The sequence below is a fragment of the Ailuropoda melanoleuca genome, chromosome 11, assembly GCF_002007445.2.
Source record: "Ailuropoda melanoleuca isolate Jingjing chromosome 11, ASM200744v2, whole genome shotgun sequence".
NCBI lineage: Eukaryota > Metazoa > Chordata > Mammalia > Carnivora > Ursidae > Ailuropoda > Ailuropoda melanoleuca.
The window spans coordinates 190,636-217,450 of NC_048228.1; the positions used below are offsets into that span (position 1 = coordinate 190,636).

Sequence of the window (26,815 nt, forward strand, 5' to 3'; positions counted from 1 at the left end):
CTGAGGAACAGACGAACGCAGAGCAGGGAGGACGGGGGAAGAAAGCCCTGAATTGTTTATTGACACTGATCTGAAGCTGGTGCTGCCCTGTCAGCTGCTGGACCAGGCGTGGGGTCAAGTGTCCGCAAACTGTCAGTGCTCGGGACAGGCATCACGGCGCGGAAGGGATGCAGGAGCCGAGCACGCAGGCCCCACCTCAGGCCCCCGGGATGCAGACCAGTCGTCGAAGGAGAGAGATCAGTCCCAACTGAGCATCTGGGAAGGCCAGTGCCGAGCCCACAGTGTGAGAGGTGGCCACCAACGCTCCTTTCTCCTCAGGAACCCGTCTCTCTGTAACCAGCCAGGGCCAGAAACGCGTCTCCAGGCCTGGGGCAGCTGGGACAGGGCCACTGGCCAGCACGGCCCTCCACAGGTCCATTGAGACCAGGCTACTCAGGCAGTAATCTCAGGTGAATGTGACCCTGGCTGGACATGGCCTTGATCTCCAACAGCTTCAGGCCAGCGTCCGTTCCTGGGTGGACAAGCACCTGCAGTGCCCGGGCCCAGCGTGGAAAGCGGGTCAGGGGCAGGAGACAGAGGAGGAAAGCAGTGTCTGAAGTCGGTAAGAAACCAGGAACCTCGCCTCTGCAGCTCCTGGAAATGTGTGGTCTTGGGCTTAGGGGGCAGGGGTGGGGGGTCTTGGTATAGGACAGCCCTGCGGGCGCCTCAGCCTTGGAGGGGCCAGTTCTCATGCCACGCTTCCCTTCGTCTGGACACCGTCCTGGAGGGGATGCCAGGAGGCCAGCTGGCCTGGTGGTGCGGGGGATGTCTGCCCACTGTGGGCTCGGAAAGGCAGAGGGGCCGAGCCCGGGCTTTGCCAGGCATGGAGCAGCCCAGAAGTCCTCGTAGGCTCTTGGCCGCTGCGAGCGGTCTCTCCCGAGGGGCCCAGACCCCACCTGGCCAGGCGCTCGAGCCCGGCTCAAGGGCACGGCTCCCAGCCCGTCACACTGAGCAGCTGGGGGGGGAAGCAGCACCTTCAGGCAGCGTCTGCGGCTGGGAGACGGCCACGCGGAGGCAGGGGCTGCGTCCAGACCAGTCCTGAGGCCTTGCTGGGCAGCGCCTGCCCTTTGTGTGCTGGGTTCTCTCCCAGGCGGTGTGCGGAGCTGTGGGTGGGTCCCTGGGTCAGACGTTGCTGACCCGGGCCTCCACCGAGGAGACGGCAGTGGAGCCCGCGTCCCTGTCCAAGGGCCGCTCACGCCTGACATAGCGCGGCTTCCGCACTGAAACGGGGTCAGAGACAGGCAGGGTCAGAGTGGGGCCTGGGACAGGAAGGGTGGCCCCGGGTCTCGGCCCTCCCCAGAGCTCCTGGGAGTGGGGTGCAGCGCAGCCGAGGGGAGGGGAGCCCACGGAGCCCCCGCTTGTGAGCGGAGTAGCTGCTGCTGAGGAGAGTGTCTGATGAACGCTCCGCTCACTGCAGACACTCGGTGCCCCCGCACCCTGAGCACCTGTGCCTGGGCGAGGGCCTGGCTCTCACAAGACACAGAGGCAACAGGTCCCATGATGCACAGCAGGGCTGGAGGGCGGCCCCCAAATGAGTCCATGTCTGAAGCCCCAGAACCTGCAGGTGCGACCTTACTTGGAAAAAGGGTATTTGCAGATGTGTAAGGACCTTGAGATGAGATCCTCCTGGATTATCTGGGGGGCCCTAAATCCAACGACCAGCGTCCTCACAAGAGGGAGGCAGAGAGAGGAGACCCGGGAGAAGCCCCGTGAAGACGGGGGCAGAGGCTGGAGTGGTGTGGGTCACAAGCCCAGGGACGCCTGGAGCCACCGGAGGCCGGAAGAGGCAGGAAGGACCCTCCCCTAGAGACTCTGGAGGGAGTGCCCCCCAACCCCCAGCGTGACTTCTGACTTCCGGCCTCCTGGACTGGGAGAGAATACATTCCTGTTGTTTCAAGCCCCCAGTTTGTGGTCATTTGTTACGGCGGCCCTAAGAGACCAGTGCAGGGAAATTCAAGATGCGTGTGGATGGTCCTGCTTTAGAGAAATCAGAGACAAGTGTTCTACAGAACAGAGTAGATCTAGCCTTGGCTAATAACTTCTTTGTCCCCAAAGAAGAGGGACGTCCTCCCCTGTCCCCACTGCAGACTTCTGCACAGTGGTAACAACACAGACTGTGGAGGCCAGGCTCCATGGCCTGTAACTGTGTGACCATGGGCCAGTCACTCAACCTCTCTGTGCTCACGAAGTCATCTATAACAGGGTTGATATGTGCACCTGCTCCTGGAATCATCACGCCTGTCCGAGTAAAACTGAAGTGCCAGCCACTCAGGAGGGACCACGGGAAGGCCTTATGCCGGGCCAGCCAGCTCCCTGCACCCATCACCCAGGTAGAGCTGGAACTTGGTGAGGGCCAAGCAAAGGCGTCAGGGGTGGCCCCAGACCCTGTGCTGGGGACTCTCGTTGTCTCCCAACAGACTCAACATGTCAGGAATAGAAAGGAATAAAAGGGAAAAGGCAGCAGAGTCGTGGGTTGATTACGGGGGGCCCTGGCCCGTGTCCCGAGAGCTGCAGGACCAGGTGCCCGCAGAGCCCAGCCCTGCAGTGTCCCTGGAGAGTGGCTGACCCCATGGGCAGGATAATTTTGAGATTTTTCACCCTGAGCTGAGGGCTGACATACCTGAGGGCTGTGGCGGGGGAATCATGGCAGCCTTGAAAAGGAGAAAAGGCACAGTGAGAACAGCGGGCGGCCCCCAGCACAGAGGCCCACGACACGGGGGCACGCGGGCCCATCCTTCCAGGTTACTTACGGCTTCGCCAGGCTGCAGGGCAGGGGCTGTGGGCAAACACAGGTGTCACTGGGGCAGGGGTCCCTCGCCTGGGGAGGGGGTCCACCAGGCCTGCAGAGGCTCTCCCCCCACTCCAGGCTCAGCCCAGTCCCACCTCCACACGACTGTCCAGCAGTGCCCAGGGCCCAGCTATCTGGCCACATTTCCCACCTGCTCTTGGGGTGGTGGGCCCCCAAGCACCCCAGGGAGAGCGCCCTCCCAAGCCCTCTTGGCAGAACAACAGGCCAGCCTTCACAAGGTACCGCTGTTGGTCTCCAGCACCACCAGAAGACAGGCAACAGAATGCCTTCGGCCCCAGGCGAGGCCCAGGGTTGGGGGCATGCCTCAGGGAGACCACCGCAGGCCCATCTTTCACCTCCGTTGGGGAGGTTGCTATGCACCCCTGCGCTCTCGGTGGCCACCTAGGCTGACCGAGCCCCCTCTCCAGGGAGGACAGACACTGCGTGGGTCTGCCCCAGCCCTGCACTGACCCATCAGGACCCCTGTGGCCCACCATGGAGGAGCAGCCCCTGAGCTGACCCGGGAGGCCCATCCCAACTGGCGTGGGTCAGGACCTGGGAGCTGCAACAGTCCCACTGAGGCACCCAGCGTGGGCTCCGGGGGGGTGGACAGGGGTCTCACAGAGGCCAGGTGAGGAAGTTCTAGCTAATCGCCCACTAGCACTGTCCACTCAAGGGTCCGACCTGGTGGCCGGACCACCTGCCTGGCACACCTGAGGGCACAGCAGGAGTGACGCCCATCTCTTCTGGAGGGAGGCAGGTCGGGCACCCAGGCCCAGGGTAAGCTGGGGTGGCACGGGGCCCCACGGTCCCTGCACCAGCCTGCCTATCCCCACTCCCAGGGGGCAGGATGGGGAGAGGACACAGCTGGCTGGGGGAGCTGTGAGCAGGTGGCCTCAAGACCAAGGATGTCACTTCCCCCCTCCCCCCCACCCCTCATTAGCAACCCCGCCGTGATGCCCCGCGGTGGAGTCACGCCAACACCTTTACTCTGAGAGCCCCCCAGAACCCACGTGGGAGCCTCCCGAGGACAGGGCCACCCCTCTTACTCTCAGACACAAGAGCCACGTGACAACCCAGTCCCCTTCCTGCTGTTTTGTGGAGTTTTATGGCTGGACAGCCGCATCTTGCACCCCAGCCCCAGTGCACTGGTCAGCACCCTTCTGGTGTGGAATACCTTTGTGTCTTCCGTAGAAAACCTTGGGGAGTTTACTGGTACGCTTCAGGTAGAAAAACCCAGCCACGGACAGAATGAGGCCAGAGCTGATGAAGAGCGTCCCCAGGAAGAGGGAGGCTGCCACTTGAGGGCTCCCTGTGAGCAAAGGGAGCGGCTGCCAGTGGTAAGCCTGGGCAGGCCTCAGAGGACCTCCCCAGACCCCTATTCCCTGAACACGCCCGGGCCCTCACAGGGTTCCGCACTTGGGGGCTCGGGTCCCCCCTGCAGGCCCAGACACCTGGCTGTGGGGTCTGAGGAGCTCCAGCTCCCTAGGCCTCGGGCTTGTCACAGGGAGGTGGGATACTGAGAGGGTTAAGGGTTCCAGCCCCCGAGAACACCAGGCCCTCTGGTCCCCACCTCCCCACTGAAGACTCAGCACAGAGTATGGGCCCCATATCCCTGGCATGCCAGGTCACAGCCTTCAACTCAGAGGCAGGGGTTCCCACTACACCCTTGCCTCTTGGGAGCTTGTCCCTGGTCCCTAGATGGCCTTCCTAGTGCCATGATGCCTGCCCATCTTTACCTACACGGGGTCAGGATGGGCTGGTGGGACCACGGCTGGGGGCTCTGGACGGTAATTGTGGGGAAAGTGCTTGTAGATGTCTGTGGGGAGGTGTCTTTCTGACCCCGAGACACGGGCATGAGGTGTGGCCACGGCTACGCTGGAACCTAGAGGGGGATGAATTCTGGCTAATTTGGCGTGTCCTGCCCCATATTTGCTGCAATGAAAATGGGCTCTAGAGCCAGACTTGCCGGCCTTCCTCCATTGGTACCCCCACTGCCAGACCCAGCGTGGTGTCACAGGAGGTCGGGGCCGTCTGCGCTGACCCCACCCTACAACTCTGCCGCTCTGGTGGCCGGCCTTGGTGGTGCAGGTCAGTGTAAGGCCACTTGCTTCTGGTCCTGAAACTTGTGCAGAAAGCGGAGCCCTCAGTCCAGGTCCAACACGCCCTCTGCTGAAGGCCCAGCGTCTGGGGGACACACAACCCTCATCACGACCTGGTCACCTGAGAAGAGGAGGCGACCACTCCTGGGGCAGGTCCTGCTCCCTGACTGCAGTGGCCCCTGTGGCTGGGGCACCACGCCCCTGTGGCAGGGCCAAGGCTCCGTGGCTGGCGGGCCACATCTCAGATCAACGGGATGCAAGCTGAGGACAGAGTATGCAGGACGTGGGCCCTGTGTCTGCCCCCAAGGACCAGGCCATGTGCTGGGCTCTTCTGCCTGGCATGCAGTGTTTGCAGTCTGAGCCCTATATCCTCAGAAGAGCCTCAGGGGATGGGGGCAAGGGGACCTCGGGGCGCCCTCCCATCTCCAGAGAACTGCACGTCCTGAGTTTCCGTGGCCCGAGGTGCTGGGTGGGCCAGGACTGAGGCAAAGGGTGTGGTGTGCAGCTGTAAGGGTTTCCACTCACTAGAACTGCTCAGCGGCACGTGTGAGGGCCTTCTGCCTGTGCCCAGTGACCCCAGCCCCGGGGGCTGCCGACTCCGCCAACCCCGCTCTGTGGTCAGGCTGGGTCCCTGTCCATAGATCTCTTGCCTGGGGTGCAGTGTGACCTTGGCCGTGGCCATGGCCCTGCTGAGGCCAGTGTAAGTGGTCACGTGCACTGGGAATGGCAGACGATGACCCCTCCTCCACCAGGACCTGTGCAGAGGCCCTGCTCTCAACTGGTGAGCCTGAGACTTACCAAGATTTGGCTGCCCGGGCGTCCCTGTGCTCCGGTTCACTGGGAACTGTGCGCCCCAGCCGGTGACTGTGGGGAAGCAGAGCGGTCAGTGCTGCCGGCTCCCCAGGCAGGTCTGGACCACGCACAGGGACGTTGCTGAAGACACCCCGGGAGCCAGAGACACGGCCCAGCGGGGGTCACGGGCCAGAAACCAGAAAGGGAGGAGGCCGTGGAGACAGAGCTGCCCTCACCCCACGGCTGTCCTGCACGGACAGGAGGACTCAGGGAGAGAGGGGACCAGGTGGGGCGGGGGGGTGTCCCCTCGACGGACAGTGGTCCAGGGAAAGGTGGCCACCCGCTGCTGTGGGGACAAGAAGGGCAACCCCCACCCGTTCCTGCAGAACCTGGAGACGTGGCCCCTCGGTGGGAAGCAGGCCAGGTGGGCCTGGTGGGGGGTGCCGCAGGGCGGCCACCGCACTCGGAGCTGTAGGTGCCGTTCCCGCATCGGATGCAGCTGACACTGCCGTCCTCGTTCCGGTGCCTGTAGCAGCCTGTGCGGGGGACAGTGACTCAGCGCCTGCCTTCAGGGAGCTCTTCCATATTCTGAGTTTGGGAAACCGGAGAATTCACTCAAGAATGTGAATTCTCTCATTCTGGAAGTCTGGATGGAATGGTACGCTTGATTTCAGAAAAAGACACAAATTTGACGGGAGCCACCGCGGGCTCTCACCCAGGGGCTCCTGTGGGCTCCCTTCCTGGACGTCTTGTAAAACACTCTGGACAGGCCGGGAACCCGAGACAGGTGGTGCTGTGTGCGGCCGCACGCTCCGGAGAGGCCCACAGCAGCCCGACCACCGGGCCCTCACCCTGCCTCCACAGGGGCCACAAGGGACAAGGCCCACCCCCCTCAGTGACACTGTCTCTAGCCCCGGTGTGACCCTAGCCCCTGTTGACCCCTTCCCTGGGGAGGTCCCAGACTGAGGCCACCGCCAGCATCCCCAGCCTTCCCCGGTGCTGGGAGCAGCCCAGCTCCCACTGGCCAGCAGTTTACAGACAGACTGTTTTGCCAACTAGTCAGGGCACCCCTAAGGGCAGGAATTGTGTCTTATACCTTTATTTTTTCTTAACATCCCCAACATTTAGCACAGTGGCTGAGCAAACACATGTTCAGCTGACACTGATTGCAGGTACTGAGCTGGCCCTGAATCCTAGCGTCAGAGTCCAGGGACACGCCACAGGCCACACGTCCCTCACAATGAATTTCACTGATGTTTAATCCACATGCAATGTGTCACTGTGAGATGGAGGCCTTTGTCCAGGGACCCCAAGTGGATGGCAGGGCCCGAAGACTGACCAGCAGCAGCGCCTGTGATGCTGTGGGTGGACAGGCCGAGCACCACACCAGGGGGCCTGGGAACAGGGGGGCCTGGCACACCTGGCGCCAGTGCGGCGGTTCTCCCAAAAAGCACTCCTCCGGCTGGCTCCAAGGTCACTGGGCAAAGCTGCCCAGGGCTGCCAGCCTCAAGAAGGCCCTGGGCTGGGCCGTCGTGTGCAGGGACAAGGGACAGCTAGAGAGCCAGGGCCGGTGACCAGAAAGACTAAGGAGCTAAGGTTGGCTTTATGAAGCCAATGAGGCCCCTTTGAAAAACTACCTGACGCCCAGCTCACCGGCTCCCCAGCCTCACAGGTGAGAAGGAAGGTCGCTTCTGGGCAAGTCCAGGAAACTGAGGCTATTCGGACCTTGAGAAGAGAGGATTCACCAAAATCTGTATGTGTTGCAGGTTAGGTCTGATGGCAAGCTCTCGACTTGGCTTCCCGGCCTCGGGGGTCCAATCTAAGACTCCTTGTGGAAAGGTGCAGCAAGGCCGACTTAAAAAAGCCTCAACAGTCAATCGCTATTCTTGCTGCACGCACGTGGACGACCAGGCCACGTTTAGTGAGCCCAGACTTCTTTTAAAAGCAAATTCGTTCAATGAACCACGAGAGACTGTGGACTCTGGGAAACAGACTGCGGGCTTCAGAGGGGAGGGGGTGGGGGAAGGGGATAGACTGGTGATGGGTAGTAAGGAGGGCACGTATTGCATGGTGCACTGGGTGTTATACGCAACTAATGAATCATGGGACATTGCATCAAAAACTAGGGATGTACTGTATGGTGACTCACATAACATAATAAAAACTTATTATTAAGAAAGAAACGAACAAAAAAAAAAAACAAAACAAGTAGTAAACGATTAAAAAAAAAAAGCAAATCCGTGTCTCGCTGTGATTCTCTTTGGTGGAAGCGGGGGGACTGTGTCGGTAGTGCACCTGTATGGGTACCAGACTCCAGTCCTGCTCGTGCCTGAGGCTCGTGACCTACCCGCGAGCTGCACTGGCTCCGGAAACCTTCCAGTCTCTTCCGTATTTGGCTACGACTCTCCAAACTAACATTTCCACTCTCCTCCCACCCTCCTGCCTCGGAATCACTGAGAACTGAAAGGGCCTTTTCCCCAAAGCCCTGCGAGCTGAGGATACGAACTTTGGAGATATCACCTCGACACCCCGTGTGGACACAGCCTCACGCCTGCTCCCGTGTGGGCCTCTCAGAAGGCTGACCAGCGGCCGCACGGCCTCTGCCGTCTCGCTCCCCCTACACCGGCCTCGAGTCCGACACCTGGAAGGGTACTTAGCTGACTGCCCTCCAGACTGAAAAACCAGACTTACGATTGGCTCCAACCATTCACATTTGTTTTTCTTTTGTTTGCACGGAAATGCCTCTCACTGAACACCCGACTGCTCGCACCACACAGAGGCCTCGCCCTGCGGAGGCCCCCCTGCCACGCTGGCTCCCAACACCCGCGCATCCCCTGCGCCGGACGGACCGCCGCCAGGACCAGAGCCCCATCCGGTGAGGCGCGGGACACTGTGCTCACACCCGTTCTTTTGTTCTGGTTCCATCTGCGCCCTTTCTCCCCCTTTGCCGGTCTCTTATCTCACAACTTCTAACCCAGTTCTCTCTGCAGCTTGGCTTTTAACATGTGAAACTTTCTGAGGATAAAATTTCAAATGAGGGAAACCAGAATATGCCTCTTTCACACAAAAAAATATTTCCAGCTAAAGACCCTCAAAAACAGCAGGAGCCAGAAGGGCCCTGACCTCGCTTTTCCTCCCTGAGGAGCAGGAGACAAAGGCCCCTCGTGGAGGCCGCCCACGCGGCAGGAGGAAAGAAACACGCTCATCGCGGAGACGGAGGGTCCGACCGGCGCACTCACCCGCCTCCACCCAAGAAGAGGTGGTCAGGCTGCCAGCCGGGAGGGAGGCTCAGATGGGGTCCTGTCCCTTTCCCGCTGCTTCTGCCCACTCCTCTACCCCCTCGCCGACCTCCCAGGCATCTCCAGTGTCCTTCCTGAGGGGCCCGTGTGTCCGCCTGCTCACATGAGCTACGGTGACCTCCACGGCGTTCGCCATGAGCACTGTCCTCATCACCAAGGCTGGTCAAGGATGGCTGGTGCCAAAGCAGCTTACCTGGACCACACAGGCTTGTGCCCCCGCAGGTGGTGTTGGCGTCCACCACGTCCACACAACATTCAGGCTGCTGGCCCTAGAGGGGAGAGGGCGGTGAGTTTTCAGACCCCACAGCCGGGGGCTGGGGCAGGACAAGTAGGCCAGGCTGAGAATGGCATCTGCAGAGAGTTACCTCACAAGCTTGACCCAATGCCCATGGCTCTGACCTCTTCTAAATTCCGAATGGGGTGACCGTCCCTTGCTTACCCAGAGCGAGGTGAGGACACATAGCCACACCACACGAACACTTCCTGGAACAGAACTTCACATGCCCAGTGAGTGTTTGATGACTGAATACACATAAGCATGTTCCGAAGCACTCAGATTCCCAAAAGTCAGGAAGGGGATCCCTTGGGGGCCCACTCAGAGGTTCTGACCAGGGCCCGGGCTGGGGCAACCTGGCGGGGCAGGGGGTGCTCCTGGGGACACTTCCTGGGCTGTCGGTGCTCTGTGGTTTATGCAGTCACTCCCCCCACTGCCTGCCTGGCTGGCCACTCAATGCGTTGCCTGGGAGGTGGTGGGCACTGTGGCCCTTTCCGTAGGTGGGTCTCCTGGGTCAGCGCTACGGCCGCTCACCCCCATGGACCACAAGTGGATACAGGGTGGGGCATTCAATCCAGAAACTATTTACAGGCACACCCTGGTAATACTGTAGATTCAGGCCAGAGCATGGTACAGTGAACCACGTGAATTTTTTGTTTTCCAGCGTTGTAAGAGTTACGTTTATAGCACACTATGGCCCCTAAAGGGAGCAACTGCGTTGTGTCCAACACACAGCGTACATGCCCTGACTTGAAATGCTTTACCGCTACGAACTGCTGACCGTCACCGAGCTTTCGGCGGGTCATCGTCACTGATCACAGGTCACCATAACCGACGGGACAGTCACGAGGAAGTCGGAAGTGCTGCGAGGGACCACCACGTGGCACAGAGGTGTGCCGGGAGCATGCGCTGGGAGAAGCGTGATGCCCACAGGGTGCTCAACACAGGCGGCCCCAGACCTTTCATCTGTAAAAAGCGTTAAGACCCGCGAAGTGCAACACCACGAGGTGTGCCTGTGCGTTTCTCACCACTTGCCAGGCGGTGGCTTTGAAAACACCACTCTTACAGGTGCTACCCTGCCCCAGCGCCACATGCGGCCTCCTTCCCAGGAAAAGGAGACACATGTTCTTCCAGACTGTGATTAAATATGCAGATAAACCCAGGCACCACGGCCTCCCTGGTGAGGCACCTCTGCCCTTTGCTCCCCAGAAAAGTAACCCCAGGGCCTGGGTGCTGCATTGATGTGCTCGGCGCTCTGTGGCTGCCTCCGCCAGGGGTTTGCAGCAGGGCCCCTGCAGAGGAAGTGCCCACACCAGGGCAGGCTGTGGGGCAGGAACTCACGCCCGCGGTGTGCACATGTGGGTGCACCGAGTGGGGGACAGATGTGCCTAGTGCTGGCATTTACGGGGCCAGACTCGAGGGTTTCCAGTGGAAGGTTGGCTCAGCGTGTGCTTACCACAGCTGAGCTTTAGCGTCTCGTGATGAGAACACAGTGAGCAGTCAGGGCTAAGGACGCCACCGCAGGAGGGGTCCAAGGCCAGTTCATGGCTGAGGTCCAGCCCCCAAGGGACACTCCAGCCATCCCACTCCACCCAACCCTGGCAGAGGCAGAATGGCTGGAAGGCCCCGTCCTCTGGAAGGCCTGGATGATGTGTGGCTGGGTGTATGTGGACATGGCCGGAGCACAGCACACCCGAGTCACTGGCCTGGGAGAGCCAGGATACCTGGCCACAGGAGGCCTGGGGCAGACCCCGCCTAATGCTGCTGCTTGACTGGAGCACGCAGTCTCCACACAGCCCAAGCTGGACAGGCAGCTCACAGGCTCCGTTCAGCGTCAGCGGGGGCAGCTCTGTGGAGACCCTTTTCCAGCTACTGCAACAGGTTCCGTTTGGCAAAGAGAAAAAGAAGGTTCTAGGGGGCATAACAGAGCAGGTGCCAGTTGGGGGGGCATGCGTTTGCTGCTCTCCTCGAGGCACAGGCTTCTCTGACCCTGACAGTGGGCACAGTCAATTGTCCCTGCGGCCAGGGCAAGGGTGACCCCCAAAGGTTGCTGGGTGAAGGGCCCACTGCCACCATGAGGGGCTGGGAAGAGAGGGTTTCGACTCTAGTTCCTGGCACCCACGCCACTGTGTGAGGGGACACCTACCACACTTCCTGAGGATTTGCTGGCAACTTCCACCAGGAGGCCCGCCAGGAGGACGGCACGCTGGAGCGCCATGTTCCAGAACACAGGGTCTGCAACAGATAGGGGCACTGTGCAGATGCAGGCGCCTCCTTCCGGGGCACCAGGTGGGGGCCGAGGTGCAGGACCCTTACCCGGCCCTCTGGGATGGGAGCTGCAGACATCCAGAGGTAGTGCCCAGTGCTTAGTTAATGGCGGGGCTAAGAAACTGCAGATCCCTGGTCCCAGGCCTGCAAATCAAGGCAGATGGTGAGGCCCACTGTTGGTAGGCTTAACTGACTTACCATAAGGAGCCCCCAGAGCTGAGGGACTGGAGGGGCTGTGCTCAACCCATCTGGATCTGGATCTGGATCTGGATCTGGGTGGACTCACTCCTTCCTCCAAAGCTTTCAGCCATTCACTGCCTCCTGAAAGGGCGAAGCAGGAGGGGGTCTACTCATGAGCTTGGACAGGACTTGTCCCTCCGCCATCTTGCTCTGTCCCCAGTTCAAGCATTCTCACCAAGAGACAGAACACCTAGGCAGTGAAACACTTCTGGGGCCAACACAGGCCAGTCAGGGACCCTCAGTCTTATAATTTTCTACTATTCACCCTGCTCTTGTCATGGAAACTGTTAAGAGCCACCTGCCCCCCTGCCCCGGCCCCTCATTCATGCCATCCCATTTGAAGTGTGTGCTCTATTCCGAAATGCGCCTTCTCCTTTCTAGGACAGCAACTGTGATATCACAGACACGCTGACCCTCACCTACACGGTGTGATCAAATGTTTTCCTTTTTGTCTGTTCCATGTGGGCTCAGCCTTGTGGAAATCCTGAAAGTCATGGACCCTTCAGCTCACTCTGTGGTAAGAGGCATCCCCAGGGTCACACTAAGTCATAAATTACCCTTTCAATTCAGGAATCAGAAGTCCAAGATATTTTTTTAAAGATTTTATTTATTTGAGACAGAGGGAGGGAGAGAGAGAGAGAGCATGAGCACAAGCAGTGGGGAGGGGCAAAGGGAGAGGGGGAGACTCCCCACCGAGCAGGGAGCCTGACATGGGGCTTGATCCCAGGACCCGGAGGTCATAACCCTAGCCGAAGGCAGATGCTTAACAGTCTAAGCCCCTCAAGGGGCCCCTCAGAAGTCCCAGATTTTAATCAACACTTTCATCTGCCAGTTAGTGGATGTTACTGGGGTATGATTTACATACAACAAACTGCACCCATGTAAAGCACGCATTCAACGAGTTCAGACACGTTGTGCAGGATGTCTTGGCCACCCGCAGACGAAGTCTGAGCCCCTCCGCAGTCCTTCCCTCCAGCCCTGCTTCACGCATCCAGGGGCTAATCTTTGTCACTGCAGACGAAGCTTACATTGTCTAGAATTTTATGCAAATGAACCAGACAGCATAGACACTTCTGTGCCTGGCTCCTTCCACTTGAGCTAATGATCTTTAGACGCAACTGCACTTCATCCCTTTCACGGCTGAATGACGGCTCCGTGGTGAGTGTGGGCAACGTTGCCTTGACCCACCCACCTGCCGATGGACACCTGGATCGTGCCTGCATTTCAGTGCCTATGAAAAAGCTGCTGTGGACATTTAATTTCTCTTGGGTGGATACTTAGGACTGGAATGACTGGGTCAAGGTAAGTTGTATTTACCTTTCTCGCCTGTCGATCTGTCTCCCAGGGTGGTGGTCCCACGCGCGCTCCCACCAGCACTTTGCATTGTGTCAGCGGGTGTGCGGTGGTGGTTCACTGTTCCCTGATGACTAATGATGGTTCTTAGCTCTCATGTGTTTATATGTCTTCTTCAATCATTTGCCCATTTTGTTTAATTGGCTTTCTATCATTGACTTGTAATAGCTCCTCCATGTTCTTTGTCAGATATATGTATTTTTCAGATATAAATATTTTGCAAATATTTTCTCCTATCTGTGGCTTGCCTTTTCATTTGCACATGGGTATCCAGGACAGCAAATTTTTTCACTTGATAAAATCAAATGCATCCATTTTTTTCTTTTATGATTCTTGCTTTTTTGTGTCCTAAGGTTAATCTCTGCCTTGACCTCATGTTCATTCCTATGTTTTATTCCAGAAGTTTCAGAGTTTTAGCTTTTACATGTTGAGTTACTTTCGTGTATGGTATACAGTAAAGATCAAGGTTTATTTTTTCCACAAGCATGTCCAGGATCTGCAGCACTATTAAGACTTTCCTTTTCACATCATCATGACATCGTTGTTGAAAACCAACTGAGTGTGTATGTTTCTGTTCTGCTCCACTCACCTATGTGTCTATCACCTATGTGTCTATCCTTCACCACCACCACGGTGTCAGCTACTAAAGCTTTACTGACGTCTTGAAAACCAGGCAGCATAAGCTCTGCTTTGTTCAATGGCTCTAAAGTCTAGGGTTGTGCGTTTCCATATTTTAGAACCACGCTGTCAGTTTCTACAAAAAAGCCTACTGGAATTTTGGTTGGGATAATCAACATTGTGATAATATTGAGTCTTCCAATCTATGAATGTGCGATCACTCCCCATCTCTTCAAGTTTTCTTTTCAGCTCTCTTCTGAGGTTTGCAGTGAAGAGGTGGTCCTGAGCAGAAGGGGTTCTGGATAAGCCAGTCCTATACATGAGCTCAGACTACTTAACAAAGAAGTTTGTTATACTTACTACTAAATATTTTATTTTTTGGTATTATAGTAAATAGAATTGAATTTCTAATTTCATCTTCCAATAGTTTGCTGCCAGTACATAAAAAATACAATTAAAATTTGTTCATTAGTCTTAGTTTCTGAAATCTTACAAAATTCACTTGATAGTCCTGGTACTTTATGGAGATTTCTTAGGGTATCCTACATAATCACGTCAGCTGCAAATAAAAACAGCTTTACTTCTTCAGTTTTGAAACTTGCTTTAGGGCACAGCACTTGGTCTACGTTAGAGAATGTACAAGATGCACATAGTAGGAATCTGTATTCTGCTTTTGATGGGTGTAGCTTTCTACAAATAGCTATGAGGTCAGGATGCCTGAGAGGAGGGTTCAGATCCTCTATGTCTTTACTAATTTCTTTTGGGTTTTTGTTCTAATATTTGGTGAGAAGAAGAGATGTTAAAATCTCTTATTATAATTGTGGAACTGCCTACTTCTCCCCTTAATTCTGTCAATTTTGCTTCATTTATTTTGATGCTCTGTTATTAGACACATTTATAATTGATATGTCTTCTTGATGAAATGACCCTTTTATCACTAGACATTTCCCCTTTATTTTTGGTAATACTCAACCTCCTGAAATCTATTTTATCTGATACAAATACAGCCACTCTAATCTTATGTTCACTGTTTGCAAGACAGAAACATGGATAGATAGGTCTCAGATCTATAGATATATTTTGCATCTATGTATCTTATTTTCAACCTGTGTTTTTATACTAAAAGTAAATCTCCTATACACAGCACGTAGCAGGTCTTCTTTATTTATCCATTGTGACAATCTCTTTTAATTGGAGAGTTTAGTCCATTAACATTTAATGTAATTATCACTATGTTTAGACTTAGGTCTACCATTTTATTACTTGTTTTCTACTAGTCCATCTGTTTTGTTTTGTCTTAATATATAAAATATTTTTATATTCTTTAAAGATTTATTTACTTGAGAGAGAGTGAGTGAGCAAGCACTGGGGGAGGGGCAGAGGGAGAGGGAAAGAATCTTCAAGCAGACTCCCCACTGAGCGTGGAGCCCAACTCTGGGCTTAATCCCAGAACCCTGAGATCATGACCTGAGCTGAAACCAAGTCGGACACTCAACCGACTGAGCCACCCAGGTGCCCATAATCTACAAAATATTTTTAGAGCAGTTTCAGGTTCACAGCAAAACTGAGCAGGAAGTAAGAGTTTCCATACCACCCACCACCACCACACAAGCAGAGCCTCCATCAACATCCTGTACATTTGTTATAATCAATGAACCTGTACTGACACATCACTGTCACCCAAAGTCCATATTTACACAATGGTCACTCTTGATGTCGTATATATGGGCTTTGGCAAATGTACCAGGACACTGTGGGTGGATTTAGAGCTACTATTTTGTTTTCTTCTGGTCTCTCTGGTGTTTTCTCCTCTGTTCTCTCTTTCCTGCTTTCTTTTATATTATTTGAGTATTTTTTTTAAAGATTTTATTTATTTATTTGACAGAGATAGAGACAGCCAGCGAGAGAGGGAACACAAGCAGGGGGAGCGGGAGAGGGAGAAGCAGGCTTCCAGCAGAGGAGCCTGATGTGGGGCTCGATCCCAGGACCCTGGGATCAGGCCCTGAGCCAAAGGCAGACGCTTAATGACTGCGCCACCCAGGCACCCCTATTTGAGTATTTTAGAAATTGCCTTTCAACCCTATTTTGGTTCTTTTATTTTATTTTGGTTCTTTGATTATACTTCTTTGCATATTTTTATAACTGTTGCTCTCGAGATGGCAATATACACCCTCTTTTTCACAGACTACTTAGAATATGGCACTGCTTCTACTAAACTCGACAGGTTCATGTAGCCTTTACCATTCTTTGTGCTACAATTGTCATACCTATTACATCCGCATACATTACATACACAAGAAATGTTTTAATTTTTTAAAACACATGTACTTGAAAGAAAACATCTCCCCCAGTTATTTACTGTTCTTGACGTTCATCCCTCATCCCTAAGACCTGACTCTAACCTTGGCACTTTCCTTCAGTCTACAAAAAGTTCTTTAGCAGTTTTAGCAGTGCACACTTGATGGCAACAAATTTTATCAGTTTCTCTTTCCCTGAAAATACTTTTATTTAACATTCACTCTTGGAGGTTATAGAATTCTTTTAGTATTTTAGGGTGCAGTCCCACTCGCCTCTCACCTCCATGGTCCCTGATTCACAGTCTTTACAAAGCTACACTGTATGTGATCTGTTGCTTTTCTCTGCTTTCAAGATTTTCAAAGTTAAGCTTGAGTTTTCAGTAACTTGAAAATGATGTGTCTAAATGTGACTTTATTCATATTTATCCGTATGTCTTTCACTAAATTTGGAAAGGTTTTAGTCATTGTTTCTTCATCTATTTCTTCTGCCCCACTATGTGTCTCCCCTCTCCCTCTGGAGTCTATAATTACCCATGTGTTAGACATTTCCCCCAATCAATCCCCCTTTTTCCTTCAGACTAGATGAGTTCTATCTATCTTTGATGTCATCAACTATTTCCTGTCACTCTCATTCTACTATGACCATTCAATAAAGTTTTCATTTCAGATGCTGTATTTTTCAGTTCTTAAATTTCCATTTGGCTCATTAAAAGTGTGTGTGTGTGTGTGTGTGTATCCTATTTCCTTACAGAGATTTCCTATATTTTTGTTCATGATGAGTATATTATCCTTTACCTTAACTGAATATAATTATTAAGTCTGCCTTAAAGTGTTTGTTTGACCAAAATCTATAAAGAACTTATCAAACTCAACACCCCAAAAACAATAATCCAGTTAGGAAATGAGCAGAAAACATGAATAGACATTTTTCCAAAGAAGACATTCAGACACTTGAAAAGATGCCAACATCACTCATCATCAGGGAAACACAAATCAAAACCACAATGAGACACCACCTCACACCTCTCAGAATGGCTAAAATTAACAATGCAAGAAACAACAGGCGTTAGCGAGGATGTACAGAAATGGGAACACTCTTGCACTTTGGTGGGAATGCAAACTGGTGCGGCCACTGTGGAAAACAGCATGGAGGTTCCTCAAAAAGTTAAAAATAGAGGGAGGCCTGGGTGGCGCAGTCGGTTAAGCATCCGACTTGTGGTTTGGGCTCAGGTCATGATCTCATGGGTCATGAGATCAAGCCCTGTGTTGGGCTTCATGCTGGGGGGGTCTGCTTGAGATTCTCTCTCTCCCTCTGCCCCTCCCCCTTGAATAAATAAATAAATTTTTCAAAAAAATTAAAAACAGAACTGCCCTATGATCCAGCAATTGCACTACTATTTACCCAAAGCATACAAAAATACAGATTCAAAGGGATACATGCACCCTGATATTTATAGCAGCATTATCAATGGACAAACTATGAAAAGAGCCCAAACACCAATTGACTGATGAATGGATAGAGAAGATGTGGTGTATATATACAATAGGATGTTACTCAGCCATCAAAAAGGATGAAATTTTGCCATTCGCAATGACACGGATGGAGCTACAATGTATTATGCTAAGGAAAGTCAGTCAGTCAGAGGAAAGACAAATGCCATATGATTTCACCCACGTGGAATTTAAGAAACAAAACACAGAAACATATGGGAGAGGGGAAAAAAGAGAGGGAAACAAACCATAAGAAACTTTTTTTTTTTAAGATTTTATTTATTCTACAGAGATAGAGACAGCCAGCGAGAGAGGGAACACAAGCAGGGGGAGTGGGAGAGGAAGAAGCAGGCTTCCCATGGTGGAGCCTGATGTGGGGCTCGATCCCATAACGCCGGGATCACGCCCTGAGCCGAAGGCAGACGCTTAACCACTGTGCCACCCAGGCGCCCCCCATAAGAAACTCTTAATGATAGAGAACAAACTGAGGTTGATGAAGGGAGGTGGGGGGTAGGGGCTAGATGGGTGATGGGGGCACTTGTTGATGAGCCCCGGATGTCAGTGACGAGCCACCAAATTCTACCCCGGAAACCAACACCACACTGTATGTTCACTAACTAGAATGTAAATAAAAATTTGAAAAACAAAGTGTTTGCTGGACCATCCAACACCTGGGTCATAATATAATTAGTGTCTATTGACTGTCTTTTCCCTGGAGAATGGCTCATATTATTGTAGTTCTTCATATGTTCGGTAATTTTGGATTGTATCCTATATGCTGCAAATGTTATGTTGTGGAGACTCTAAATTTGATTACATTCCTCTGAAGAAAGTTCATGTTAAAAACTCTCAACAAACTACAACTAGAAGGAAATACACCAAGCCTGATAACAGACATCTATAAAAACCTGTAGCTAACACACTAACAATGAGGTATAGGACATTTCCCCTAAAGACTGAAGAAATCAAGGATATCCAATCTTAGCATTTCTATTCAATGTTGTCTGTAGGTACTTCGTCGATGCAATAAGGAGAGAAAACCAAGAAACTGTTTCTGTGCAGATGGCATGACTATTTACATGGAGAATCCTAAGAAATCTATGGGGAAGAGCCAGTATAATTTATGAGTGAATTTAGCAATGTTCCAAGAATATAAAGTCAATATACAAATCAATGGTTATCTCTATACATTAGCAACAATTAATCGGAAAATGAAACTTAAATATTTACAGTGGCATTCAAAAACATAATTTGCTAGGTCCTGGGGATAAATTTATTTTAAAATATGTAAGACCTTTATACTGAAAACTATAAAACACTGCTGAAATTCAAGATCTAACTAAGGAAAAGATATACCATAATGGCATATATTATATACATCATTTTATATGTAATGGAAATACCCATTAATTCATGTCAGTGGATTACAGAATTTAATATTATTAAGATGTAAATTGTCCCTGCATGATCTTATACTTAACACGATATCAATCAACATTACAGAAGCCTTTTGTTTTGAGGAATACACAAGCTGATTCTTTTTTTCACAAGCTGATTCTCAAATTTACAAGAAAATGCTTAGAACCTAGAAGAGCCAAGGCAGTTTTTAAAAAGAAGATGGAGGATTTACGGGACCTTACTTGAAGACTTATAAAGTCACAAGACAGTTGATGAAAGTATAAACAGACCGATGTAACAAAACAGAGAATCTAGAAATAACAGTCAGATAATTTTTGACAAGATGCCAAAGCAATTTAATGGAGAAAAATAGTTTTTCAACAAATCGTGCCAGACAACTGGCTACTCACATGGAATAAAACCAGACCTACACTCAGATCACATGAAAAACTTAGAAATGGATCATAAACCTAAATGCAAAAATGAATCCAGAAAGCTTCTAGAAGAAAATGAAGGAGAATATCTTGATGACCTGCTTAGGCAAGGACACAGAAAGCATGAACTGAAAAAGAAAACCAATTCATAAGTTAAATTTTATTAATATCAAAAACGTCTCATCAAAATATACCATTATGGTGGACACGAGACTGTGCATTTGTCAAAGCCCATAGAAGCATATATCACAGAGAATAAAGTTTAATGTATGCAAAAAAATTAAACAGAATGTGAGGGATCTCAAGACAGAACACAGACTATGACCACTGATTTTAACTGTGTCAGAAGTGTGACATCAACACGCTGAAGGGACGGGAAAAAAGGAGCTGACCTCAGCATCTCTGGAAAATGAAGTTTGACCGGTAGGCGAAAGATGAAAAGAACTACACATAAACACTGTCCTCTATTTGGTAAATTTATTTCTTGTGGGGATGGAACGTGGGTGAACAATTCTGAAACTGCTTTCTGTGCACACTGGGGCTGGGCTGGACAGATGAGAAAATGGGAGGCGCCTGGGGGGCACAGTTGGTTAAGCATCTGACTCTTGATTTTGGCTCAGCTTGTGATCTCAGAGTCCTAGGATCAAGCCCCGTGTGGGTTGTGAAGTCTGCTTGGGATTCTCTGTCTCCCTCTGCCTTCTACCCCCACCACTCTCTCCCCCAGTTGAAAGGAAGGAAGGAAGGAAGGAAGGAAGGAAGGAAGGAAGGAAGGAAGGAAGGAAGAAAGAAAAGAAAGAAAGAAAGAAAGAAAGAAAGAAAGAAAGAGAAGGAAAGAAAGAAAAAGAAANGAAGGAAGGAAGGAAGGAAGGAAGGAAGGAAGGAAGAAAGAAAAGAAAGAAAGAAAGAAAGAAAGAAAGAAAGAAAGAGAAGGAAAGAAAGAAAAAGAAAGAAAGAAAGAAAGAAAGAAAGAAAGAGGACGGCGGATGGTGGGAGCCAGGTTCCGACAGGAAGGTTACAAGTAAGCATGTTACAGATCACAGGTTACAGATACACACAGACAGATCACGGACACGCACGGCATCGAGCCCCGCCCACCGGGAGGCCCTCAGGCAGGGACACCAGTGCCCAGATCCTGGCTTCTCGACACCCCCTCCATGAAAGAAACCAGGGCTCCCCGGAAATTGGCTGACTCTAGGGCTGAGGCAGGCACACGGGGAGCATCTGGGAGCACCAGCAAGTGAGAGAGTGCCGCCAACACGAACGATGAAAGCGCTCCCAACGGCCACGGCTGCAACACTGTGGGCAGCAAAGCCCCGCAGTGCTGGCTCGTGCCCAGAGTGCCCGACAGACTTCCCGGAGCCCCAGCCGACGCAGGGAAATGATGGCGAAATCCACACGTGGGGCACAGGAAAGCCTCCCACGGCATTCCAGATAATACCGTGGATCTCCCCTGCCACCCCCACACCGCGGGGGGCCCGGCTCGTTCCCACCCCCCGGAGGGCGACTGCCTCACTGAGTGGCCGCCAGAGAAGACAGGAGGGGGAGAGGAGACACCTGGCAGGCACCGCCGGGACCGGGTGACCAGGCCAACGTGCCCCGTGCTGCCCTACGGACGCCAGCGACCCCCTGAAAGCATGTGACGAGAGGGCCGCCTCACCGCTGCGGTGTTCTCCCCCAAACCCACAGCCCCACTCTAACCACCAGAAAACGCAACAGACAAACCCAAAATGAGGGACATTCGACACAACGCCTGTGCAGTCCTCCTCAAAACGGTCACGGTCCTGAAAAAGTAAGAGAGTCTGAGACACCAGCCCATCCCAGAGGGGACAAAGGAGCTGTGACACTCAATGCAGTGTGGGACCTGGACAGGGATGTTGGGGAACCGAGTGAACTCTCAAGTCTGCGGTGTAAGACAACAGGAACATAGCGCTACTGTTTCTCAGTTTCCACAAATGCACCGTGGTTACCTAATGTCGATACGAGGGAAAACTGGCTATCTTGAACACTTTCCTGTAAATCTAAAACCACTCCAAAATTTTCTAAGTGAATTTTTAAAATATACCATTAATAAAATGAATAAGCAAGTCAAAGAATGGGGGATAATATTTGCAGTATGTCTGACAAGCCGTGTATCCAGAAGATATAAAGGGCTTTTACAACTTGATAATTTTAAAAAAGGACAAAAGACTTGATGGGACATTTCAGAAATAGGTATGAATGGTGATAAGCAGGTGGAAAAGTGGTCAGCACCACTAAGCTCCAGGAAATGCAAACTAAAGCCACCATGAAACACTGCTCTGCTCGGTAGGCCCATTAGGCAGCTGCTCGGTAGGCCCATTAGGCAGGGTCACTCGCAGGGATTTTCCCAAGAGAAAGGAAAACACACCCACAGAAAATGTGTACAAGAATGTCCATAACCTCTTTAGTCACACAAGCCAAACCCAAGAAACCCCACCACGGGCCATCACGGGACTGATAAGCGCACCGTGGCACAGCCCAGGAGTGCTGACGCAGCAACACCCAGGGTCTGAAACCAAGACGCCCAGGTGCTGGGAGATTTCGGAGACCCCGAGTCTGGTGCGGGCCCTTCCCGGCTTGCAAGGGGGTGCCTGCTTGCTGTGTTCCATGGCCCTTCCCTGGGCCTGTGAGCAGATTTCTCTCTCTCCTCATAAAGGCACTAATGCCACCATGCGGCCCACCCGCATGACCTCATCTAACCATAACCACATCCCAAAGGTTCCACCTCCAAACACCAAAACACTGTGAGTTAGGGTTCCAACATATGCATTTGGGGGACACAACCATTCAATCCACAACACAAGGGCCCTTTCAGGGATGACAGAAATGTCTTCTATCATGACAGGTGTGCAGGCTACACAGCTGGATGCATTGTCACAATTGGTCAAACTGGACCTAAGCATTTCACTGCCTGTGAATCACACGTCAATAACTAACTGAATAGATGTGATTCACTTTGAAAATCGCATTGGAGCCAAAAAGTTAAATAACTGGGTAAAAATTCTTCTATGTGGTAATGAAAAATTTGGTGAGAACTTAAATTGTACTATATGTTGTCTCACAATTCATTTTTCCTTAGAAGAATTGGTTTCAATGAAGAAATAAAGCCTCCAGGTTGCTCTGATTCTAAACAAGTAACGTGTCAGGTTAACTGGGGAAACTATGTGTGGTCAGTAAATAGGGTTAGTGCTCGCAGGACAACCTGGTAAACAAGCCCTCCAGCCGGAAGCCTTGCCTTAGTGACCACACACACAAATACTCCCTGCAGCTCTGGCCCCCAGCCTTCAGGCAGCTGTGGCTGGACAGGAGAGTGGGGGACAGGTGGTCATCAGCTCCGGGTCTGATGCACTAATGGGAGCACGACACAGGTCCACTGGACGTCCCCCATCAGAGTAGGTACCTCTGGTTATTTTCCCAGCAAGCAAAGGAAGGAGACATGGAATCTCACTCTCAGGAAAAAACAGGAACATGCTTCTAGATCTAAAAATCCCATCTCAGGCTGCGATGGAAAATAAATGCTGCCGACAACTTGACTGGAAGGAAAGAAAACATTCCAGGCAACTGACATGTATGGCAGATGCCAGGAATGGCACCCACTGCCCACCATCACGTGGACTCCGCACACCTGACGGGTGTGCAACCCCTGGAGCCTACGCGAGAGGTTTGCATGTTGGGAAACCACTCAAAGGTACCCTTGGCCTTGGGGATGCGGAACTCTGAGTGCTATGGTGACTAAAGTCACTCTTCCGATGAGTTAGATGACAGATCACAGCTTACTCCGGAGTACAAGAGTAAGTGAAGCGTTGGGAGGTGCCTCTGGGGTCCTGGGTGCTGCCTGTGGACCAGCCCACTCAGGTGATCACCCACCAAGACATCTGTCCCCTCTGCTTTGGGGAGGAATATACCAGAGCAGGGGTGGGGGTGTGCATGTGCTACGAAAACAGACTTTCTAAATAATCCAGATTTTATTTCCTTTTAGGAACTTCTGAAAACAACGTGGCCATTAAGATTCTGGATGAACACAGACGACTATACTATCCAGGGGCTCTTAGCTGGGAGTGGGAACTGGAACAATTCAGGTGGTCTATTAAAACTTCCCCAACCCAGGCGCCTAGACCACCCTGTATTGGGACCTCTTCCAGGTCTCCCCCAGGTGAAAACCCACGAGAAAGACGAAGACCAAAGCCAGCCTTTTCCGTAGAGTGTAGTCGTACTAAGAAAAACACAAACCAAAAAACGGGGCTAAGTTTGACACCTCCGAATTTAATAGGACGACGCGGTTAAGAATGATCACAAAACGGTTTTTTGGGGGAGAAGCTGTATTTGCCAAAATGCTATTCCTTGAAATCCTTGAAAAGCCATATCCAAATGTACCCAAACGACCTGGCCTTAAATTATACTTGAACTAATATGTCAAATTGTTATGGTGACAATACACTCCTTGAAAACCTACGTTGCGACCCAATCTTGACTATTTCATGGCGATAAACGGACTAACAACCCGGCAACCTCAAGGGAGAGCGCCAGTCTGGAAAGGGCTTCCAGGGCATCCGGCGGCCTCCCACTTCACGCCGCCTGGCCTCGATCCTCAGGCCGAGGCCTCCTGGGGCTCCGCGACTTCGGTGACGTGGGGGGGGGGGGTCCTAAGTCCAGCTACCTGCGGGCTCTCTTAGCGGACTGCACCTGCGGGAGGTTCGGTAGCCCGAGGGGAGCCGGGTCCCCGCGGACCTTTGTCCCGACTCCGCGCCCCGCGCCGCGCCCGAGACCGCCCGGCCGCGTCTTCCGCGCCCCAAGGCCGCCCCCCCTGGCGCCCCTGCACGCCCCCGGTCCGCCCCCGGCCCGTGCCGCCCGCGCTCCCGCCCCCGGCCCCTCACTCACCCCGGCGCCCTTCGCGTTCCTCTTTCGTACCCCCCGCCCTCCAGGCGGTCGCGCCGCCCTCCCTGGGATTTGTAGTCTCTCTGCCGCCTCAACGCCGGTACCAGGCCCCTCGACTCCCAGCCTTAAACTACAACTCCCGGCAGGCACCGCGAGAGCTCGCTCTCTCCAGATGGGCTCCGGCACAGGGTTATCGCGAGGCCGTGGGAGGCGCGCGCGGAGCAACCTAGGAAGTGTAGTCTAGGGGGCCTCCGTCTTAATAGCGGGGGCTCCCAGACCGCGCTGGGAAGGAGAAGAACTACACCCCCCAGGAGTCTACGCGCGCCGGCCATCTTGGCGTTGCTAGGAGACCGGGAAGCCCGGGGATGCGGGCCAGCAGGTGGCAGCGCTGGAAAGGCCGTGCTCCCGGCGTCGCGGCGTTCGCTGGATCCGAGCGGGGAGTCAGCGGGCGGCGCGCTACCCGGGAGGAAGTCTTTGTTCTTGGCTCACCTTGCGGACCCGGCTCTGCCGCTTTGGGGACGTTGGGCAGCTTTTCTCGCAGGGCGGGGTCAGGATGAAATAGGGTATCTCGGTGCCTGGCCCATGGCAAGGCTGCCCTTTCAGCACCCCTTGCGCGTGCAGAGCAGGGGAGGGGAGCGGGGAAAGGGGTGTGCCAAAGAGCTTCCGGGAGAAAGGAGAGCCAGACGGACCACTCCCCTTGGCATGTCCAGCCTGCGTGCAAATACCTTCCTAATGATGGGGTTGGCCCCGCAGAGTGCCGCAGACAGGCAAGGACACTGGGTGTGCCTCAAGGCGGTATCATCGTGAATAAAGAGGGGCTGGTTTTCCTCAAGGGCCTGTAAGTGAACAGAGAGGTCTGTGACCTTGGCCTGAACCAGGAAGGGCATCCATAGCCCAGCACAGGCACCAGGAGGAGCCTGAGCAGACTGTTTTCAGCATGGGCTCTTACGCAGGCTTTTCAGGTCCCACCTGCACCTGGCACTTCCGTATCAATAGGGATAGATGGGAAAGAGACAGGTGTGACCTGGGGTTTCTCTGAGCTGGTGGGGCCGGTCAGACGGGTTACACTTCCCACTAAACTACCCCTGCAGCCATGAAGCTTCATGGACAGGGAGGGGGCCGTGAATACTCCCCACAATTAGTTCCAAAGTCCGTGGGGTCTGTGTAGATGACTGACCTGTCTAGCCTCCTGGGCTGGCTTTGTCCCAACAGAATGACACTGTGGCCAGCGGAATTTCCACGAGTGTGGTCTCAGGCTCTGCTTCTGAGCTGCCCTTGGACAAAAAGAACAGTTGTGTGCATCCTGCAGCATTCACAGCTTTTCAGTTATTTAATAGACTTTCTCATGTGTTAATAAAAGAGTTTGGAGCCTGTCAGCCTCCCTGGGGGCATCTGAGTGAGAGGTGAGTGTGGGTTAGGGTTAGGGGTTGCAAGTGTGCTGGGGCATGGATGTCACTGGACTCTGGCACCCAGGGCTCCCTAACTCTGGGATGTCCATGTGGCCTCCTTCCCAGCTGGCTTCTGTGCCTGAGTCTTGGGACTTCTCTTCCCTTCGGCATGCACCTGAGGACACCCTTCCCAAGTTTGAACGTCCAGAGTTTTCAATGGAAATAGAGTGCCAGCCTTGCAGCATAAGGATATTTCCAAGAAAAGAATTGGAAACGGGAGGGAGTGTCACGTTTGTGCCTCTTTCTTGGAGGACAGCATTCACTGAGCTTCTTTAATGGGAAGTGGGAGTGCCACCCAGGGTGCCCCTCCAGGGGCCTCTGTGGCAGGAGTTGATGTGCCCCAGGCCTGGCTGTCAGGTGGGCAGGCCAGTGTTCCAGGGAGACTGGAGGACACAGGCTTGCTACGAGAGCCCCAAGGGCTGATGGGGCTGGCCAGGGAGGCTGCCATGGGAAAGTGACTGCAGGCTGTTCCTACTAGGCCCAGTGGCGGGCTTCCACTTTTCTGTCCATTCTTGTTCTGATTGGTTCCAGGCTTGGGGGGCAAGATCAGGCCCGGGGAGGGCCTAAACCCTTTTAGGCTCACATCTCCAGGAAGGCACGGCAGGTGTGTGTGTGGGGGTCCCACATGGGAGCCATACCCAGGATCCCGCTAAGGCTTAGGGCTCTGAGGGCAGGATCCTGAGGGCAGGAACTGGTCTTAGGGACCCTGGCAGGGGCTGTGCTATAAGCCAGGCTGACTCCCAACCAACCAGCTGGGTCCTGACCTTCAGGAGCCCCCATCATGAAGTCACCCCCACCCGAATTACTGCTAGTTCCCACAGGTGCTCCCTTTGCTCACATGCTCCCAAGAGTGGCAGGAGAAAGCTCAGGGCTGACCGTTTCCCTGCCCCCACCCCCTCAGCTCATCCCCTAAATTCAGACCCCACCTCCCAACTCAAGCCTTCTCCCCAGCCTTCCTGGGCATCCCTTGGGAGCCTGAGCCCAGGAGGAGGTCAATTTACATCTGCCCCTCGCCCCCTGGCCTCTGCCTGTGGTCCTGGGTGACTGTCTCTTGTCCTCCATGTGTCCTGTCATGGCCTAG

The 26,815-nt window shown here is 53.0% G+C and overlaps 1 protein-coding gene across 8 annotated transcripts; it reads right to left on the reverse strand.

The window, feature by feature from the left end:
- Nucleotides 1–21: 21 nt before the first annotated feature.
- Nucleotides 22–24,976, reverse strand: C11H1orf159 (chromosome 11 C1orf159 homolog). Of its 8 annotated transcripts, none has more exons than XR_004628719.1 (11): nt 24,290–24,686; nt 11,761–11,883; nt 11,441–11,529; nt 9,214–9,289; nt 6,096–6,257; nt 5,728–5,793; nt 4,571–4,712; nt 4,005–4,139; nt 2,790–2,815; nt 2,660–2,690; nt 1,176–1,259 (listed from the first exon to the last, which is right to left on the reverse strand). XR_004628719.1 is itself a non-coding variant. In XM_034671290.1 (10 exons), exons 3-10 carry the CDS (start codon nt 11,510–11,512, stop codon nt 1,162–1,164), a joined length of 666 nt encoding a protein of 221 aa, XP_034527181.1. In that variant the 5' UTR covers nt 11,513–11,529; nt 11,761–11,883; nt 24,290–24,599; the 3' UTR covers nt 25–1,161. The 8 variants fall into 8 exon arrangements, 6 of the variants coding, with proteins under 6 accessions (XP_034527179.1, XP_034527178.1, XP_034527177.1 ...); XR_004628720.1 differs by having other exon boundaries at nt 6,111–6,257; nt 24,290–24,606; XM_034671290.1 differs by lacking the exon at nt 4,571–4,712 and having other exon boundaries at nt 25–1,259; nt 24,290–24,599.
- Nucleotides 24,977–26,815: the final 1,839 nt, after the last annotated feature.

Bases quoted from the DNA above. Each gene is read 5' to 3' on its own strand.
- C11H1orf159 (XM_034671288.1), bottom strand. From the start codon at position 11,512: ATGGCGCTCCAGCGTGCCGTCCTCCTGGCGGGCCTCCTGGTGGAAGTT. The intron at 5,794-6,095 runs GTGGGGGTTGCC...GCTTCCCCACAG, and splicing joins TCCAGGTTCTGCAGGAACGG to TCACCGGCTGGGGCGCACAG. The intron at 4,140-5,727 runs GTAAGTCTCAGG...CTTTGCTCACAG, and splicing joins GCCCGGGCAGCCAAATCTTG to GGAGCCCTCAAGTGGCAGCC.